An 18,129-nucleotide genomic window follows, 5' to 3' on the forward strand; every position below is an offset into this window, starting at 1 on the left:
TATACTTTTAGGTATTAATTATAATTACTTTATCTATTAGTCCTAATTATAATAATTATATAAGTAATTAGGGTAATTAATAAGGTAATTACTATAATTACTTAGTATTAAGGGTAATCGCTTATTTAATTAGTAGGGAATTATGGGGTCCTGCTTATGCATATAATAGGTATATATTAGGCCGTAATAGATAAGAGGAAAAGTAAGGGCTAGCGAAGCTAGATTAGAAACTATAGTTAGTTCTTAGTAGAATTAAGGATAGATAATATATCTAGCGGGGATATTTAGTATTACTAGCTCTATAATAATAAGGGTATATTATGATTTTTTAATACTTAATTAATATCTTTGATATAACCCTATCTTTATAAGTTAGTAATCTTTCCTTTATCTAAGGATATTACTAATAGTATTAGAGCTTATAGGGTTACTAAGACCTTTGAATTAGGCTTATTAAATAACTTATCGGTCCTTAACCTTTAAAGGAGTATATCTAAGAAATAACTAGCTCTTTTTTCCTTAGTTCTTCCCCGAGCGAAGATAATATAGATTAAAGAGCTATTAATTAGCTATATTATTAATTCTAATCTTTCTTTTATTACCCTCGAGAGTATTTACCTATAAGAGCTATTCTATTACTTAGATCTTAATCTTTATCTTTAGGTGCCCTAGAGTTAAAATATAATTAAGAAAGATCTCGAGGATATAGTCTCTTTAAAGAAAGTAATTATTAAGAAAGAACTTAATATAGCTATTACCTAGATATATATTAGCTTTGATCTCTAGACCTCTCTAAATAGGCTAGCTTTTATTTTAATCTTTAATTATTTTATTAATTAGAGTAATATATCCTAAAGCCGGCTATTTGCTTTTTAGAGGTAGATTAGGTCTTATATTAGTAAGAATATCGCCTATATTATAAGGAATATTATTTATAATTAGGGGATTAATTTAAAGCTTAGGGTCTTAATTTATAATAATATAATTAATAATAATATTTATTTATGAAATATCTATATTACTTTTAATATATTAATAACTTAGGTAAATATAAAGGCATAAAGGATATAATACTTTAGGTATATTCTAAACCTCGTTGCCTAAGCTTTCTTTTATAGCGATAATATAATTTCTTTTAAATTTTAATCTAAGGCTTATAATATATTAGAGTAGGTTAAAGAAGACCTCGAATATTAGCGAGCTAAGGGTCTAATTAGGAAGCTTTATAATATTATTAAGTTTATCTAAGCCTCTCTATAATATATTAAAGTATTTAAAGTATATACTAAGGAGTAAGAAGAAGTAGGTATTTATAAGCTTATAGAAGAATTAATAGCCGAGCTTAAAGTTATATAGAATAATGCTATAAGATAGAATTTAACCTATATAATAATTAAATACGCCTTAATTAAGTAGTCTAAGCTAAATAGCTTTATTTAAGAGCTAGGTCTAAAAGTAGATGCCTTAAGAAGGCCTCTTATAGCTAATATCTTAACCTCTAATAACTAAAAGGTCCTTAGGGAAGTCTATTATATCTTAGAGCTAATCTATAATATAATAATAAGAATATAGGGATAGGGTATAAATAAGGGTTATAGCTAGCTCTAGGAGGTTATAACGGGGATAGAGTTTATTCTAGAATATCTCGAAGACTAGTAGGCTCTCTATAATAAGAAACCCGCTTATATAGCTATAGAAGTAAGGCAAATAAGCTAAGGAGAGGAGCCTAAGCTAGCTATAGGTATAAAATTAATATCTATGCGGTTACTAATAATTAGCTAAACCTAAAAGCGATCCTTATGCTAATTATAATTATTATTAAGGCTTTAGGGGTATAAGCTTATGCCGTTACGTTATTATCGCAAAATAACTCTTCTAGCTTATTTATATACCTACCTATAGTTTAATAAAGATACCTTCCCTATATATTCTCGGGATAATTACCTATAGGGTAATACTCGCTCTATAAGTATTATTATTAATATAAAGGGTTAAGAGTATATAAGTATTAAGGCGAGTATTAATAATATTTAGATTAAGCTTAATAAGTATTATACTCTCCTCGGATAATTGCCTTTATTTGCGGCCTCTATTATTTTAAACCTAGACCTTAGTCTCTAGTAGCTAGAGGCTAATTAGACCTCCCTAGAGTAGCTATAATAGCTTTAAGATATAAAGGATAATATTAAAAACTATTTTAAGTATTAATACTTAAATAATAATAATATATCTAAGGAGAGTATTTTTATTATGCTATTATTAATGCCTTAACCTAAGAAAAATAGGTTTAAGTAATAGGTAAAAAGCTAATAGCCTAAGATTTTAGTAATAGGTAATAAGCTTAAATAATATTATAGGCTTAAACTAGAGTAAGTAAATAACTTTATTTAGTAATAGATTAATTATAAGAATACTTTTTTATATCTAAGTAGATTTACGTTAGATATCCTTATTATTCTAGTTATAATAATTAACTATAAGAGAGTATTTAGTCTTATAAAGCTTATAATTACCTCGTAGAGGTATTTATTACTTAGATTAAGTATTAAATCAGTTTAATTACTAAAGAACTAGATTAGGGGAGGGTATATTACTCTAGGGGGGCTATACTTAAGTAATAAGGCTAGTTAGAGCTAAGGGTAGGGTATTAAAGCTAGGGATAGCTTTATATAACTTATAATATATTAAATATCTATTAATTAATTAATTAGATTAGATATAGAGAGTAAATTATTAATTTAGATTAGATTTGGGTCCTGATCTGATTTGATTGATCTGATAGCAGCGCTGCTATAGTCTAAGCCCATCTGATAAGGAGACTGCCGGGCGATAGCAGCCAGGGCAAGCAGCTGCTTGTCGCTCAGCTTCCCGTCGTGGTCGTGGTTGCAAATCCCATATTTATCTTCGTACGGACACGCTCCGAGGAGATGGAACGCATTGCACAGCTTGCGCGATTTCAGGCTGAAGAAGTCCTCACGGGAGTACTGAGGCAATGGCGCATCCACGCGCTGGCCCAGTCTGTTGTGGTGCACCACCCCGAAGAGCAGGCTGCGTCCGGGTACAGTCGGGGAGGCCTGGGGAGTCGAGGCGGGTGGGGGTTTCGCCGCCGCAGCGGCGGCGTAGTTGGTAGAAGGAGATCCAGGTGCCGAGAGGCGGAACGAAACTCTACGCTTCATGGTGGGCAGCTTCTCGCTGCGGAAGATTTTGGCGAACGACGCCGTGGTGCGGAAACTGTCTTTGAGATCGGCCAGCTCGTTCGCGAAGGGCGGTCCTTCGAGCAGCGTAATGCGTCGACAGGCCGTCTTATCCTCCTTGTATGGCCCGAGCAGACGGGCGTAGCCGTTGTCGGGAGCGCCACCGAAGAGGATCTGCCGGCAGTGGACGTCTACCACGTTGATCCGGAAAGTCGCTTTGGGGAAGATCGTCAGCTATTGCGCGAGAGAGAGAGAAACGGGATGGTCAGGGTTGGAGCTACCTTTGATCTTCTCGTCTGCGCACTCTTTACCGTTGCCAGCATCCACAAAGTCACACAAATCATCACCCATATTGAAGCCTCTCACGAATTCGAAGAGCGTCGCTAGGTCGGACAGGATGTCGTGATCCTTATAAGTCTTGGCCAGGCCTTTGAGGTTGGCATATACTCGAACAATAACTCTCACATGGCTGGCCCCGCTGCCCATCGTGCACTTGAGGTCCTCGTCTACAGCCTGTCTGAGAAGACTTGCAGTCTTCTGACCCCCTTCGAGGCCCTGACTCACGAGGTCATCTTTGAACTAGGCTTAGATGTCAGACGAATATTCGAGGATGTCTGGCCAGGAGTAGCGGGATATTGGGTTGGACGTACCGGCATACAGTCGCCGTCAATCAACACAGACGCAAACATATGGCCATCCTGCCTCAGGTTAATTCAATTTGGACAGGATTTCAACGACTGTAATGGCTTACCTTCTCATGCAGGAAATCCTGCAACTGCCTTGTGGCATCATCGAGACGCTCACGTTCTAAATGGAGCAAGTCTTTCTTGTCACGAAGGTCCGACTGCGCGTCGGAAAGCTGCGTGGATAGATCATTGATGTATGCAAATAGATTCTGAGAAGCCCAGGTGAGCAAGGGAGCAGGCTCCCTGACTTGGAGGGGGCTGATGGGCGGCAACTTACCTCGATCAAATTGCACCTTTCATTGTCATGGGCTTTACACGTGTTCCACGCGCTCTTCAGTTCGTCCAACTGCGATTCAGAGCTTGCCATGGTTCCCGTGAAGGACATATCAGTGGGCGAAAGCGACCAGAAGAGACGAAGAGCTACGCAGGAATCCAGTGAGGACACGCACAATTTATCACTTAATTCTGCTGGGCTCAGCCTGATCACTCCAGGGTGTGGTCGCACGCCCGCCTGGTCGAATGGTTGGCCAACACCTATATTGCCTCTCGTAATCGCGGACACGCTGTTTTGATCTGACCCACTTGCGGTCTGATATTCCCTCGTACCACACAGAGTGATCCACAATAATGATCCACAGCACCGAGCCATCAGGCTGCAACGACGGAACGATCCCTCTCCCAGATCCAATGTCTCGCCAGGATGAACGTCTTGAGCAACACAAAGAGGGTCGTTTGATCACTGACCAACGCTCGGGTCTCCCTCAAACGTAGCACGGCCGATCACGCGCCCCCACAACCCCTCAGGAAGCCACCCCAGCTCGACCAAGACAACTCTGTTTGTCAGATAATTGGCTCCACAGGGATCATTAATGGTACCAGTCAATTTTATGAGAATTATTTAAAGAACAAAAGAAATTAAACAGCCATGAGTTCGGGCATAGCTATTTAAGCTCATATCGTCAGGATTGGAACCCTTGATGCGACAAGCCGGATATGAAACCGGGTACGCGACCCCAAAGTACGGGCCGCGTTTCTGTTGAAGTATAAGTCTCAACAGTCTTCTGGGGGTAACCCCATTTTTGTTTTAACAGTTTCATATCCCCTCGCACGAACCTTGTTATGATATACGACACTGTTACCAAGACTGTGTCCCCAGGCCTTTCTAGTGGGCTTAGCCACCGCCCGCCACAAGCCTACTACCAAGATTATTGCTCTGCATTATAACTACTACCCTGCCCAAGCCTACTATCCCGCCAGTCCTACTACCGGCTACTAGCCAGCCATCGTTAGACACATTTCCTCCGGGGACTTCCTCAAGTCTTTGCGCCCTTAATTATGATTTCCCCATTATCATTCACAACCATTACACAAAACCATCAGGCTTCCATATCACTATTCAATCGCGTTCGACAGGCATTCTCCGCCACGGGGAACCAGGCCAATATGGATCCCCATTCCTAGCGGCTACCATCCTCGTACTCGGCCTCCAAGCCTAGCGGCAAGCAGACCGTCATCCCCAACCCCAGGGTCTTCGCTAATGCCCTTATCCCCAGCGAGCCTAATGTAGGTAACCTCGAGACCGCCCTGGCCTACCCTGACGTTAGCCACGCCGCGGTTTATCTGGCGCTGCTTGAGTACTTCCGGAATCTATGGCTTAGCGCCAGCGCGCTTGATATCGAGGTCAACCGGCCGCTGGCATACGAGTAGAGGCCCCGCACTACCTCGGCCGCGCCGACGAGGCTCCCCGAGTCCCAGAGATGGGACCTCCTGATCGGCCTGGCCGTTACGCGCTTAGCCGCTTAGTGGACAAACATCAACGACGTCCTGAACCACGCTGCGGTATACGCGCACCACGCCAGCGACAGAGTCGCCGTCCAGCTAGCCAAGGATTACCTCCCGCCCCTAGACGTGCTGCTCGTATGGTACGCCTTCATGCTAGACACGGATGCGTACCGCGCCGCATACCACGCCGCGTGCCGCGACCGCGAGCCCCACGTCCCCCCCCGGATCCAGAAGCTCTGTTTCCCCTGGCCGGCCATCCGCGACGTCATCGACATAGAAAAGATACAGTTCTCGCTACCCCGCGCCGCGCAGACCCTCTTCCTCACGCTATCGGGGCAGTCTGCCGACATCCTGACGTATCTCAAGAGCCCCCCGGCGTACATTAAATCAGGTACGCTGCCATTCGAGGTTAATCTTACTGCCGAGGTCAAGAAGCATAAGAAGTTCATCAACGAGGCTCACGGCCTACTATGGATCCGCGCACCTGCTCTCAATAGATCGTTGGCGAGGGCATCTGTGGATTACTTGGACTTTTAGCTGAGAGGAGTAACCGCTAAAAAGAGTGGAGGGGACCCGCCGTTTGGCATCGAGCTGCTCTGGCGAACGCATCGACTATTCCCGAACCAATACGAATTATCCCTCTAGGACATTGGGGATAGCAGATAGAGCAGCGACTCTAAAGGCTCCGCGCTCCGGAGTCTCACCTTGGGCCCAGGGGCTACAGATCCAGGCCTCGTCTACGGAAAGTATTGCTATTAGACGTGCGAGCGCATTCGGGACGATATCCCGATATTCATACATATACCGCCTCCATATACCTCCTCCTCTTCCGCGGACCCCCCCGCAGCCATGCAGGGCCAGCTTTCCTCACTCTCGCCAGGCCAGCTCCGCCAAATTCAGGACGATCTAGGTTTCTACAACGCAGTCAAGAGCGCACGCAGACGCAGCGAGCCTCTACCAACGAGGCCACCGATAGCGGCGGAGAAGGACGCCGAGAGGATCGCCAAGGAAAAGCAAAAAGAAGCTAGATATCTACCGGGCCTAAACGAGTATATCAAGGTCCTACTCGATGGCAAGCAGAAGATCCGGAGGCAGAAGCATACAACGCCCTTTAGTTCGACAGCAGGGGCATAATTTAATCGGTTTACAGATTTCTTAACGTAACTTATCAAACGTCGACTATTATACCTGGTCATATCGACGGCTATTATCATCTTTTACCAAGAGCATAGGCCCTAGTGCAGTTTTGCATTAGATAACTCTAGGTATATAAACTAGTAACTGAAGCTGCCCCCATAGGACTAATACTAGACGATACAAGGGCAGCAACGAGATGCAGCAAAGATCTACAACATTCCTCGTACAACCCTCTGGGACCGACGCGCTAGCCGACCTACACGATGCGATATCTTGCCCAACTCGTGTAATTTTACAGAATTAGAAGAGGATACTATTTTACAATACGTACTTCAGCTATGTGCGCGATCTTTTCCGTCTAGCTTACGTGGTGTGGAAGATATGGCCAACGACTTCGAGAAGGTTTCCTAGAAGTTCCAAAGGGGAAGCGGCTCGAGTTAGTCCAAGGGATACTAGACGGAGAGAGAGCCAGGCTCCGGGCAATAACAAAAGGCCTACAATTCAAAAGATATCGTATTGCAAGAAATAGCGATCCAGTAACCAGCCTTGCCGCGGTGGCATCTTACCATCAGCTAGCTCTCTCATAATTATCTACCTCTATTAACCAAATAAAATACTACTCTGACATCGTCCAGATAAAGTGTGTATCAAGTATATTAGCCTTTCATTAGACTACGTAGGTCAGTATACCCACCGCAGGTCGCCCCTCTCTCCCGTAGCATCCTTTACCTTCCACTTTTGCTCCATAAAATGGCTATCGCCAGGGCTCTTAGGATTAGTCTCTATCGAACTGGTCAGGATTAAGATTCGAAGCTAACACAGATTTTCTCATTAGGCGATCCCTCTTAAAAGCCGCGACAAATCCTAGCGCAGGTCAAATCGAGGCTTATGGCAAGAAATTTAATAAGTTTTCTATATATAACGCAGGGGTGGACATCTATCGAATGGGGAGTCAAATCAATAGATTCATTCGACGCCAAGTCTTATGAATGTCGAATCGAACGCTAAGACATTTGATTCGCATCGAATCTACTATTAGCCTATTCGATTGGCTAAAACCTGGCGGGGATATTGTTTTCGTGTGATTTTAATTAGCGCGTTGAAAGGCCAATAGGGGACAAGACCCATACTATTTGTTGGCAAGTTGGGCCCCACGGCCTATTTTGTTCCCATCCGTTGGCACCAATATGAGCTCGATTTTAGCCTATCTTCCCTTGAGTTTAGGACTAATTAACTGTATCGGCTGCCTATCTATCCCATTGCGGGAGCTTTATTCCCGTTTGGCTTTGCGCTGGCTCTGCGCCGGACATTAGGAAACGAAATACTATCATGGTTCCGAGTTTAGATTGGAGGGGGTTATGCGAGGATGATGAAAATAAGATGAGATGACGACAAAAATTGCGGACTTCGCTTTAAGTTCCTGAGCTATTGCTGTCCCCTTGATTGTTACTAGGAAAAGAAGACGAGGTAAGCCACGGCATAGAGAGGAGAGACAGTCAATCTTGTCTTGTAGAGAACCTAACTTAGGGGCCTGCGGGTTTTGGTTCCTTAGGGGAGGGAGTTAGCTGGTGGGTCGACGCCGCAAAATGCGTGCCACCAAGGCAGATGCGCGATGCCTGGAAGCGAGTAGACACATTTAGCTTTTTTGCTGCTTGGCCTTGGTAATAATGCTAGGCAAGCTGGGGTGAGAACGAAGGGAAATACGATGTAGAGGAGCCAAGTCGCAAGGATATAGGAGATCACGAGGCACGATTAGGAATAAGGTGACGGTAATTAGAGCAACATGGATAAACCGCAATCCGGGGGTCCGTTTGTTAGTTTGGGGACTTATTTCAATGCATAGAAGGTTTAGAAGTGATAGATTTGCCAATGGGGAATATGTTGGTTTTAGGGTAATTTAAAGATTGATTTAATTCGCGTATAGGTAATCTGGTATTCTGTTCTATCCCGTTAATACTAAGTGATCAGTGGATATGCTCCTATTAGCTCCTAAGTTAGGGGTAAAATAAATTTATCCCAATAGTATCTATGTTCCTAACCGACGTGTTCATCATAAAAAGCCTATTCTCGTTTCTATCGCGACCACTATGACATAGCGCAGTCCGGAAAAGGCTACTAACGCAGCAGACTTTGCGGTATATATGTAAGAAGCTATGATAATGCCTCTCTATTTATATAGTTTCTAAAACCCATAGAATAAATCCCTCCTAAGTATTAATTAAACAAAGTAAAGAAATAAGAAAAGTAAGAGATAATTAGATAGTAACTAGGGGTAATTAAAACCGTGATACGCTAATAATAAAAAGAGCACTAAAGGAGTAAAGTTAAAAGAGTCCCATCGGTCTAGCTAGAAAGGACGAAAGATATATATGGCTATAAAAGGCCTGCTAAGGGCCAGGCTATTAGCTCTAGGTTAGGCAAGTGGCCTAGGGCGGTTTTATAAAGATCCTATAGAGGCGGGTAGATTAATTCGATAGCTAAATCGATGAGATAAAGGGGCGGTTATATTATAGAGAATTAACCGGGTTAAGGCTAGCTCACGAGAACCTAATATAATTGCGATTAGTGAGGTATATATAGAAATAGGTGGGGGATTATATTAGAGTTTCGGAACTAATATATATATATATGCATGCGCGCTATCGCGAATGCCTAGTAAGACCCGAGTAAACCTTATATATTGCCTCTATAACCGAGGACTAGAGGTTACTATACCCGCTAGAATCGGTTAAAGCTAAGAGTTATATTATAAGAGGCGGAGGCTAAAGCCGATAATTCCTAGAGGTTAAACTAATTAGAAAAGTTTATTATTTAGCCGTCGCTAGAGTTATTTTTTTACTTAGCCTCGTTTAGGCAGAAGAGGCAAAGGGAGACTAAGAGGCGGGCTAGGATAAGGAGGGAATTATAAAGGTTACTAAGTAGGTATATTAATTATAGTACTTATTGCTTAATTAGATTCAAATAGTTATTAAGAGAGCTAAGTATAATTAGCTAAGTTCGTAACGATTAGCAATATTAAGTATTAAGTAATATTAAGTAGTCGGGATAATAGTAATATAAGAGAGTTAAGTAACGCGAGATATATTATAAGGAAGTATAAGCTAGAAAGAGGCGATAGTAAGTGCCTAAATACTTTCTTAATAAATTAATAATAAAATAGGGCTAATCAACTAATAATATTATACTCTTATAGCTTTAGCGACTCCTAGTATCCTAGGCATAAGCTATTATCTCTCTAAAATATAATATAAACCTTTATTTTCTCGCGCTTTAGCCTCTTTTATTTACTCCTTCTAATATAATCCATAGGAACTTAATATAACCCCTAACTTTACTTACCTTTATTACTTTATTATATTTAGAATACGCGGTTAATAATACTTAATAATTTCTTAGTGAAAATAGCTATTAATTTTAAATTAAAATAAGAATTAACTAAAAATACTCTCTTTAATTAATATACTTAATAAATAAGCGCCGCAAATAAGTAAGAGCTATATTAGGATTTATACCTTAAATCGAGGTTTTCTAGGGATTAATTAAGAGCTTATAGATAACTTTTATATGATTTATATAATAATTTTAGTAGTAATATATCGCAGGCTAGGCATGAACTCAAAGAGCCTTAGGAACAGGGGCCCAATAGGGCCATAGGTACCCGGCGATTAATAGGTAGGCTCCTATCTCAACCAACTAAGCCAAGTAACTTAATTAATACACACTAAATAGTAGTAGCAATATAGCTATACGGATTAGGGTAATATTTAAAGTCCTTGAGGTTATATAGTTAGCGATTAATACGCAATAGTTTAAGCTCTATAACCCCCCGTGAGATCTGACTAGTCCTATGCTAGCGCGGTAATTAAACTTAGATATATCCCCTGCTTTATTGACTCTATAGTCTAATTCTTATCCGGATAGCTAACCGTTAAGGGGGTCGAAGGCTAATAAAGCCGAAGTAGTAAGTCGGGGGCCAGGCATGCTAAAAACAGTAGATATCAAAGATATAATAAAAAGAAAGAGACGCCTTTACTATTAAGCTAAACCTATTATAATTATCCTTTGTTCCTTTAGTGCGGCCCGCTTAGCTTATACCCTCGAAAAATTTCCCGCCCCTGCTTATAGCTTATACTATATAAGTCCTTTCCGAGAAGCCGCTTATATAGGGTCTAAGCTATATTTATATAATGCTTAAAGCTATTCTTATTATATTAACCTAATGCAATGCTATTATATATCGAGATATTATATTAGCTGCTTTTTATTAATTAACCGCGTTAAGAATAAATACTAATTACCCACGGGAACTAGGTCTAAGACGGCGCGGTAATAAAGGTAAGGACCCTAAAAAATAAGATTAAGATAACCTCTCTATAGTATAGACCTCGAGATAAATAAATGGAATAGGAAGTAAGAATATTCTATAGCTAATAGGCCGGTTAAATCTATATCCCTAAGTCCCCAAATAATATTACTATATAAGCTTTTAGATAATATATCTACCCTAGAGGTCCCTATAATAATATCTTATTATCCTTGCTATTCTTATCCTATTTTAATCCTATCTTTATCCTTACTCGGGTCGCACTAAGTGCTATTACCGTCGATATAAGGCCTCTCGCTATAACTTCTCTTTATATACTTATATATATCGACTAGACTTATAGATAAGGTAGTTCTAAATAAGGCTATAATTATATCCTAAGTGCTATAGAAGTTATATCTTAAGCTTATATACCTCGAATATTAGGTCAGCTATATAGGTAAAAAGATCGCGGTAGATATACTCTAGGTCCTACTAGCTTAACTTAAGTTTTAGCTATTCTTCCCTTTACTTAATATAGAGCTTACTAAATATTATTTAGTTTTATTCTTAGATTCTATTAATGCGATTATTATTATATTAGGCTAGATAAGCGCTATTACTATTAGTATTTCTTATATAGCGAAAAGTTAAATAGTTTATCTTAGTTATTACTTTTAGATTAATATCTCTATTACTTAGCGGAATTCTTCTAATAGATTTGCGAGATATAAGATTATTAGAGTAATAATTTTGCTTTTGATTTAGTTTCTTTATTATTGAGGGTAAGTCCTAATAGCCCTAGATAGGAAGTAATTCCTTAGAAATCCTATGCTTAGATATTAAAAATAGGGGCATATCCGCTATAATAAGATCGAGGCTATTCTATAAATTTATATAATCGGTCTTATAGCTAATATTATGCTAATAGTCTATCGAGTCGGTATTATAGCGATAGAAAAAGCTATTAAGTAGAGGACTAATCTATATATAAACGCCGTTTAATATACTGCTTTTATCTTCTAATATACTAAAGGGGATTAGCGGGTTTAATAATTACCCTAGCTCCTATAGAAGAGATTCGGGGATATAGGATATCCCAAAGGTTGAGTTATCTCCTATATCTCTCGGCTTACCTAGGACTCTATCGTTTATAAGATAAAGAGAGATCATAGGGTATACCATATAGTACCCACCTGCCATATATACCTACCTACCGTATAATAAAAAAATTTTTTCCCTATATAAAATGCCTAATTTTACTTATAGAGTATATTATTAAAATAAAAGATATTTTTATAAGAAAATATCTATTATATTAAGAATTATATAGAATTTAATATTTCTACTTTACTTCTATAGTAATACTTACGGTATAGTCGCATAGAATTAATATAAACTATCTTAAAATACCTCTCTTATTAATTAGCCTCCTCGAAGCTTTATCTAAAATTTTCTCTTTTACCTCTTTCCTTAATTATCTTAAATATGCCTTAATTATTTTATATAGAGGATAATATTATCTAAGCTATATTAGATATTATAGAAAATAGCCTCTCTTAGAACTAGGCCGCCTAAAAGAATAGCGTGCCTCTAATTACTCTCTCTAACTAATTAAGAGGCCTATTATTAAAATATAAGGTTACTTAGCCTACTTAGCTACTATCTAAGTTAAAAGAATCTAGATTAATTATCTAGATACTTCGATAAGAGGCCTTAGGCTATGCTCTTTCTTATAGTTAAGTTCGCGCTATTATTATTACCCTCTTAAGATAATAAGGATAGGAAAGGCCTATCGGTATATATTAGCTAGCTAGGTTTATTAAATACTATAATAATATTAAGATAAAAGTAAAGAAATACTAAGAAGCTATAAGGTTTAATTTCTTTACCCTAATAGCTATTAATTAATACTTTAATATCTAAGAGAGTAAATATAGCTAGATTAAACTAGAGAATATAATTAATATTAATAAGGGTAGTATTATAGCTAGATTTAATAAGTATTAATTATTTTTATTATTAAACTTATTAATCTATTAAAAAATATAGGCTTAGATTCCTTAGTTATTAGTAATAGCGATCCTAGGAGGAAGGCCTTCCTTAAGGGCTTATAGTCCCGCATTTAGATTACCTTTATTAAAGCTATTATTATAGATAGTTATCTTTTAAAGCTAGGGATTATCTTTAAAGGTAAAGAGCTTTAATAATAATAATTTATTAATAAGCTCCGGGAGATCGCCGATTAGTATTATATTATATCTAATAATAGCTAGATAGATAATTATATTATAGTTAAGTAGCTTAAAGAGGTCTATTTACTTTAAATATAACTAGTAGATAAGTTTAATATAAGGCTTATTATATTAGATAGCTATAGAAGCTATATATCTATGAGTATCTACTTATTCTATATCGGAAATATTATTAATAGCGCTAATTAAAAATCTAAGATAAATAGATAGCTATATACTTTTTAAATAATATATATTATTATTACTTACCTATATATTACTCTTATAGGCTATAGCTATTAGATAATAATATCTTTAATATATCTAAAGCTACCTACTAAAAAGAACTATAAAAACTCGCTAGCCTAACTAATTCTATACTAATAGATAAAATTAATTTTATTAAGGCCTATATTAAGGCTAGGGAAGTAGGTATAATAAAGAAAAATATACTCTTAGGCTAAAGAGTAATTAGAAACTAGCTAATTTTATAGCGGAAAGCGCTTATATATCTTAAGATTTAGCTAGATAAGAAAGAAATAATACCCGGGTTAGATAACTACCGAGATAAATAAATTAATTCTAATAATACGCTAAAGACTAGCTATTATATCTAAGATCTAAGGAAGAATAAGACCCTATTAATAAGAAGGCACTATTTTATAATATTAAGAGGGTTTAAAGCTTAAGAATTAAAGATTACCTTTCTAAGTACTAAAATAATTAATCTAGAGGAAGAAGTTAGGTAATTAAATAAAGGTAAAAAGAGGAAGGCGATATTAAATCTTAATAAAAGATTTATAATATTAATAGAAGCTTTAATAATTAGTAAAATTATTTCTAAGGTAAATAAAGTAATAAAAGAGGCGGATATTATTAAGGATATAATTAAGGTAGGAGGGATAGAAGATAATAAGAGGTCGAATTCAAAGGAGGAAGAGTTAGCTATAGTATATATACGCATAGGGTATTAAATTAAAATACCGCGAAAATATTAAAATTTACTTAATTCTAAAATAAAATTCGAAAATTATTTTATGGTTTTTATTTTTAGTGAATTTTCTATATATAGTTAAAAAATTATATTTTATATAGGGAAATTTTTTTTTTATTATATAGTAGGTAGGTATATATAGCAGGTGGGTATTATATGGTAAGTGGGGGTGTCTATTAAGTGGTCGTGGATGGTATTAACTCTATGTTTGCCTGGTACTGTGATGTAGAAGTGTGCTATGTGTTTCTCGTTGATGTACCGAGGATCTATTGTAGAAATCGAGATCCCTTTTCGCTCTTCTACCAGAGTTGACGGTTCGTACGTGGATGGATCTTATAAGAGTTTCTCGCGCCTTAGGAGGTGGTTTTCTTTGACTAAGATTGGCGGAAGATAGGCCGTAGAGCGTCGTCGCTGAGGAATAAAATAGCTTCTATAATAGGGACTAATGTCTCCTTTATTACGGGCAAGTCTCTCGCGGATGTGAGTGTCGCCTTGAAGATATCGTGGCTATCCCGAGGAGTTACTAAAAGGGTTAAAGATGTAATATATTGCATACTTAGAATCTTTAGTATTAATATGCCTTTTCTATATAGCAAAGGAATAAATATATTCGTCTGCCTATAAAAAGAGATTATTAAAATATCTACTGACCATACTATCTTTTGCTAGACTTAGGTTAAGTTAATACCCGGCGAATAGGTTAATATGCTCGCTCCCACTCTAGCGGCGTTTGAGTTTTCTGGCGACTATATGTAGTCATAGATGGGATTAATAACCTACGAAGAGGTATCTCCATACTCATTCACTAATACTAGTCTCTCCATCCAGCTTCCTCTCGTCTCAGCATGGGCCTATTTATTTGCTCTTCTGAAGGCTTATTACCCCCCCGCCCTGGGAGGCTCTGTCATTCCTCTCGCCTACATCCCTGAGCTCGGAGCCTTCAAGCGGATACCGTTCCCTCTAGGCCCTATTTCTATCGAGCCGTTCCTCTCAAAACCCCCCAACACGTGCTTGTAAGCGCGAGATCAGGTCCAAGTCGGCCACATCCGATATCACCCATGCCCCAATTCCAGTATGGCCTCATCTTCACTATCTTCGTTAATGATGTACTGAAATTCGTCGGCCATCCCATATCTAGATTTTGGGACCCCCTAGAAACAGATTCGCCCTCTGATTTCATCGACACATATCCTGCAGGCTTGTGGGACGCTCAACGAAGCTTGATCATGTTTCCGATCTGGCATAGTAAGCCAGAGCAAATATCTGCCATCATGGTACGGCTTCAAGTCCAGCGCATTTCAGGATGCGTCATGTTATTTGCCATCCGGATACGAAGGGCTGGCGAGGACTTATGGTTCTGCAGGCTCTACCCTGCCTCCGGATGGGGTGGCAATGAATCCGAGCGCCAGGTAGTGATGCAATTTCCTATATACATATATACGTATATACTATATTTTAGCCGCTATATATATATATATAGAAAAGTTATATGTATAAAGTTATGCTATATAAACTTTCTCCTTCCCTTTTAGGTAATTTTAATAGCTTAGTAGGCTTCTTATCGTTTTTATCCTTTACTATTTTAGCCTTAAACCTCTATATTTACCTTAGTATTAACCCCTAATATATTACCTATTAATTATAATATACCTTCTTACCTATAATCTTTATTAGTAGATATTATCGCGCTATTTATTTATACCTTTTTGCCTTATATATTTATAAATAACTCTAAATATAAATCTTTAAGTTCTAGCTAATCCTTCTCCTTAAGATCTACTTAGCGCTTTTTATATATATACTTATAATCCTTAAGGCGATCTAATACGTAGTTATTTATAAAAATAAAGGCCTATATATTAGTATATATAAGAGTAAAGTAATTCTAAGCTTTTATATATATAAAACTAATAATAGAGAAACTTTATTTTAAAGGTACTAAGTTTATAAGTATATTTATAACCTTTATAGTTATTCTAGCTAGGATTAAGCCCTAGTTAAGGAGGCATTATTATGCTATTATTAATATAAAACTATTATTATATATAGCGCTATACTTATTAAATAAGCTATTTAGGCCGCCTATATATATTTAGAAGTAAGTAAATTTAGAAAGGGTATAGTAATATTTATTATTATTCTTTAGCTATTTTTTTAAATACTCTTATATACGCGCAAAGACGCTAGGCAGTAACTTCGAATTTAGGCTAGTTATATCTGGCCGGAGGGCATCGGCGATCTAATAGATATTATATATTTACTTATTAAGCCGGGCTTTAAATATAGCATTAATATCATCCTATGGAATATTAGGGAACTAATTAGCCTCTCTTATCTTAGCCTATTTGCTTTTAATTTATAGCTGGCGATTTATAATATATATAATCCCTACCTTATTAGCCTTAGAAGTATATTAAAATTTATCCATAGGCTTTAATACTGCGACTATAGCCTTAAGTTTTAGCTAGAAGCTATTATTTTTAATAATTTAAATCGCTTCGGGTAAGAAGATAAGGTAATCTTAAGATTATAGCTCCTCGCATATATCTTTCTAAATAGACTAGTCTTTAATAAGGTCTTAAAAATAAAAGAGAGAGAAAAAAGAATTATACTAAGAGCCTTAATATATAATTATATTATTTAGGATAAGTAAGTTAATATAAGTTTTTAATAATAATTTCTTAGTAATAGCTAATAATTTATTAATACCTTTCAATTAATATATAAATTATTTTATTCTACCTTATGCGCTAATATATCCTTAACCTTTATAATTATAATTTAAAATATAAGAAGAATATAAGAAGAATGTTAATATTATTTAAGAGATCTTTAAAAAATAAAAAATAAAAAGATATCTTTAATAAGAAGCTAAAGGCTATAGGAATTAAGAGAAGTTAATATATAAGAGCTTAGGGTATCTCCCTAGTAAGTTATATATAGAGCATATTATATTCTTAGTATCTATATAAATAAAATTAATTCTAAAGAAATTATTTCTATATAGTTTTTATATTTCTCTTTATATTAATTCTACCTAATTCCCCACTATATATTATATATCTCCTATATTAAGTGTCTTCTAATAGAAGGCTGGGCTATTTAATAGTTATACTAAGATATTAATAATTCTATATCCCGAGATATTATTAGAGGTATTAAATATAATATTAAATTATTTTAAGCTAGTAATATACTTAAAAACCTTATTATAGAGTTCCTAATAAAAATTAAGAAAAATTCTTATAATAATAATATAGCTAAGAGGCTTCTAGCTAGGCTTAATATAAATAAAGAAATAACGCTAATAATAGCTCTTAAAGAGGCTAAAGGGGTAATTACCTGCGATTATACTAGCAATAGTATTATAGGCAAAACTATGACTCTTATCTTACGAGATATATTAAATTCTAACCTCGGTTATTTTCTTTTATATAGCCTTAGAGTATAATAAAAGGCAACTAATATTATCTTAAGCCTAGCGCTTTTATTACTACTTAGCTTATTATTTCTTATATATAGCGAGATATTCTTTCGGCTTCCTAATAAAAGTTATAGCGAAATCCTTCTAGTAGTAGCGATATCTATATCGCTTATTTTTCTTAGGGTTAAAGCGGCCGAGGTTAATAAATTATTACTAAATAAAGGCTATATTAGCTTTAATAGGGGCTATATTTTTAGTAATACCTTTAATTAGGAGAGAATAGTAGAGTTATATTAAGTTATAAAGCTAGTAAAGTTTTATATAGCTCTATATTTATATAATATAGCTTAACGTACATGCATAGCGAGCCGGACA

The 18,129-nt window shown here is 36.8% G+C and overlaps 3 protein-coding genes across 3 annotated transcripts; 2 read left to right on the top strand and 1 right to left on the bottom strand.

Annotated features, from left to right (window-relative positions):
- Positions 1–2,738: 2,738 nt before the first annotated feature.
- Positions 2,739–4,247, bottom strand: NECHADRAFT_89465 (uncharacterized protein; the record flags this gene model as incomplete). The annotated part of the gene is made up of 5 exons (XM_003039129.1): positions 2,739–3,409; positions 3,476–3,773; positions 3,845–3,892; positions 3,946–4,053; positions 4,158–4,247. 5 exons carry the CDS (start codon positions 4,245–4,247, stop codon positions 2,739–2,741), a joined length of 1,215 nt encoding a protein of 404 aa, XP_003039175.1.
- Positions 4,248–4,999: 752 nt separating this feature from the next.
- NECHADRAFT_98456 (uncharacterized protein) lies at positions 5,000–8,033 on the top strand (the record flags this gene model as incomplete). Its single annotated transcript, XM_003039127.1, has 8 exons — positions 5,000–5,028; positions 5,407–5,560; positions 5,684–6,178; position 6,224; positions 6,345–6,397; positions 6,431–6,776; positions 7,435–7,439; positions 7,914–8,033. 8 exons carry the CDS (start codon positions 5,000–5,002, stop codon positions 8,031–8,033), a joined length of 1,203 nt encoding a protein of 400 aa, XP_003039173.1.
- A 6,720-nt stretch (positions 8,034–14,753) lies between these two features.
- On the top strand, positions 14,754–14,954 carry NECHADRAFT_56630 (uncharacterized protein; the record flags this gene model as incomplete). Its single annotated transcript, XM_003039128.1, has 1 exon — positions 14,754–14,954. A coding segment is annotated over one exon (201 nt), but the record flags the coding sequence as incomplete, so codon positions are not given.
- Between the last annotated feature and the right edge of the window lie 3,175 nt (positions 14,955–18,129).

Source organism: Fusarium vanettenii (assembly GCF_000151355.1).
Source record: "Fusarium vanettenii 77-13-4 unplaced genomic scaffold NECHAsca_163_unmapped, whole genome shotgun sequence".
NCBI classification, from domain to species: domain Eukaryota; kingdom Fungi; phylum Ascomycota; class Sordariomycetes; order Hypocreales; family Nectriaceae; genus Fusarium; species Fusarium vanettenii.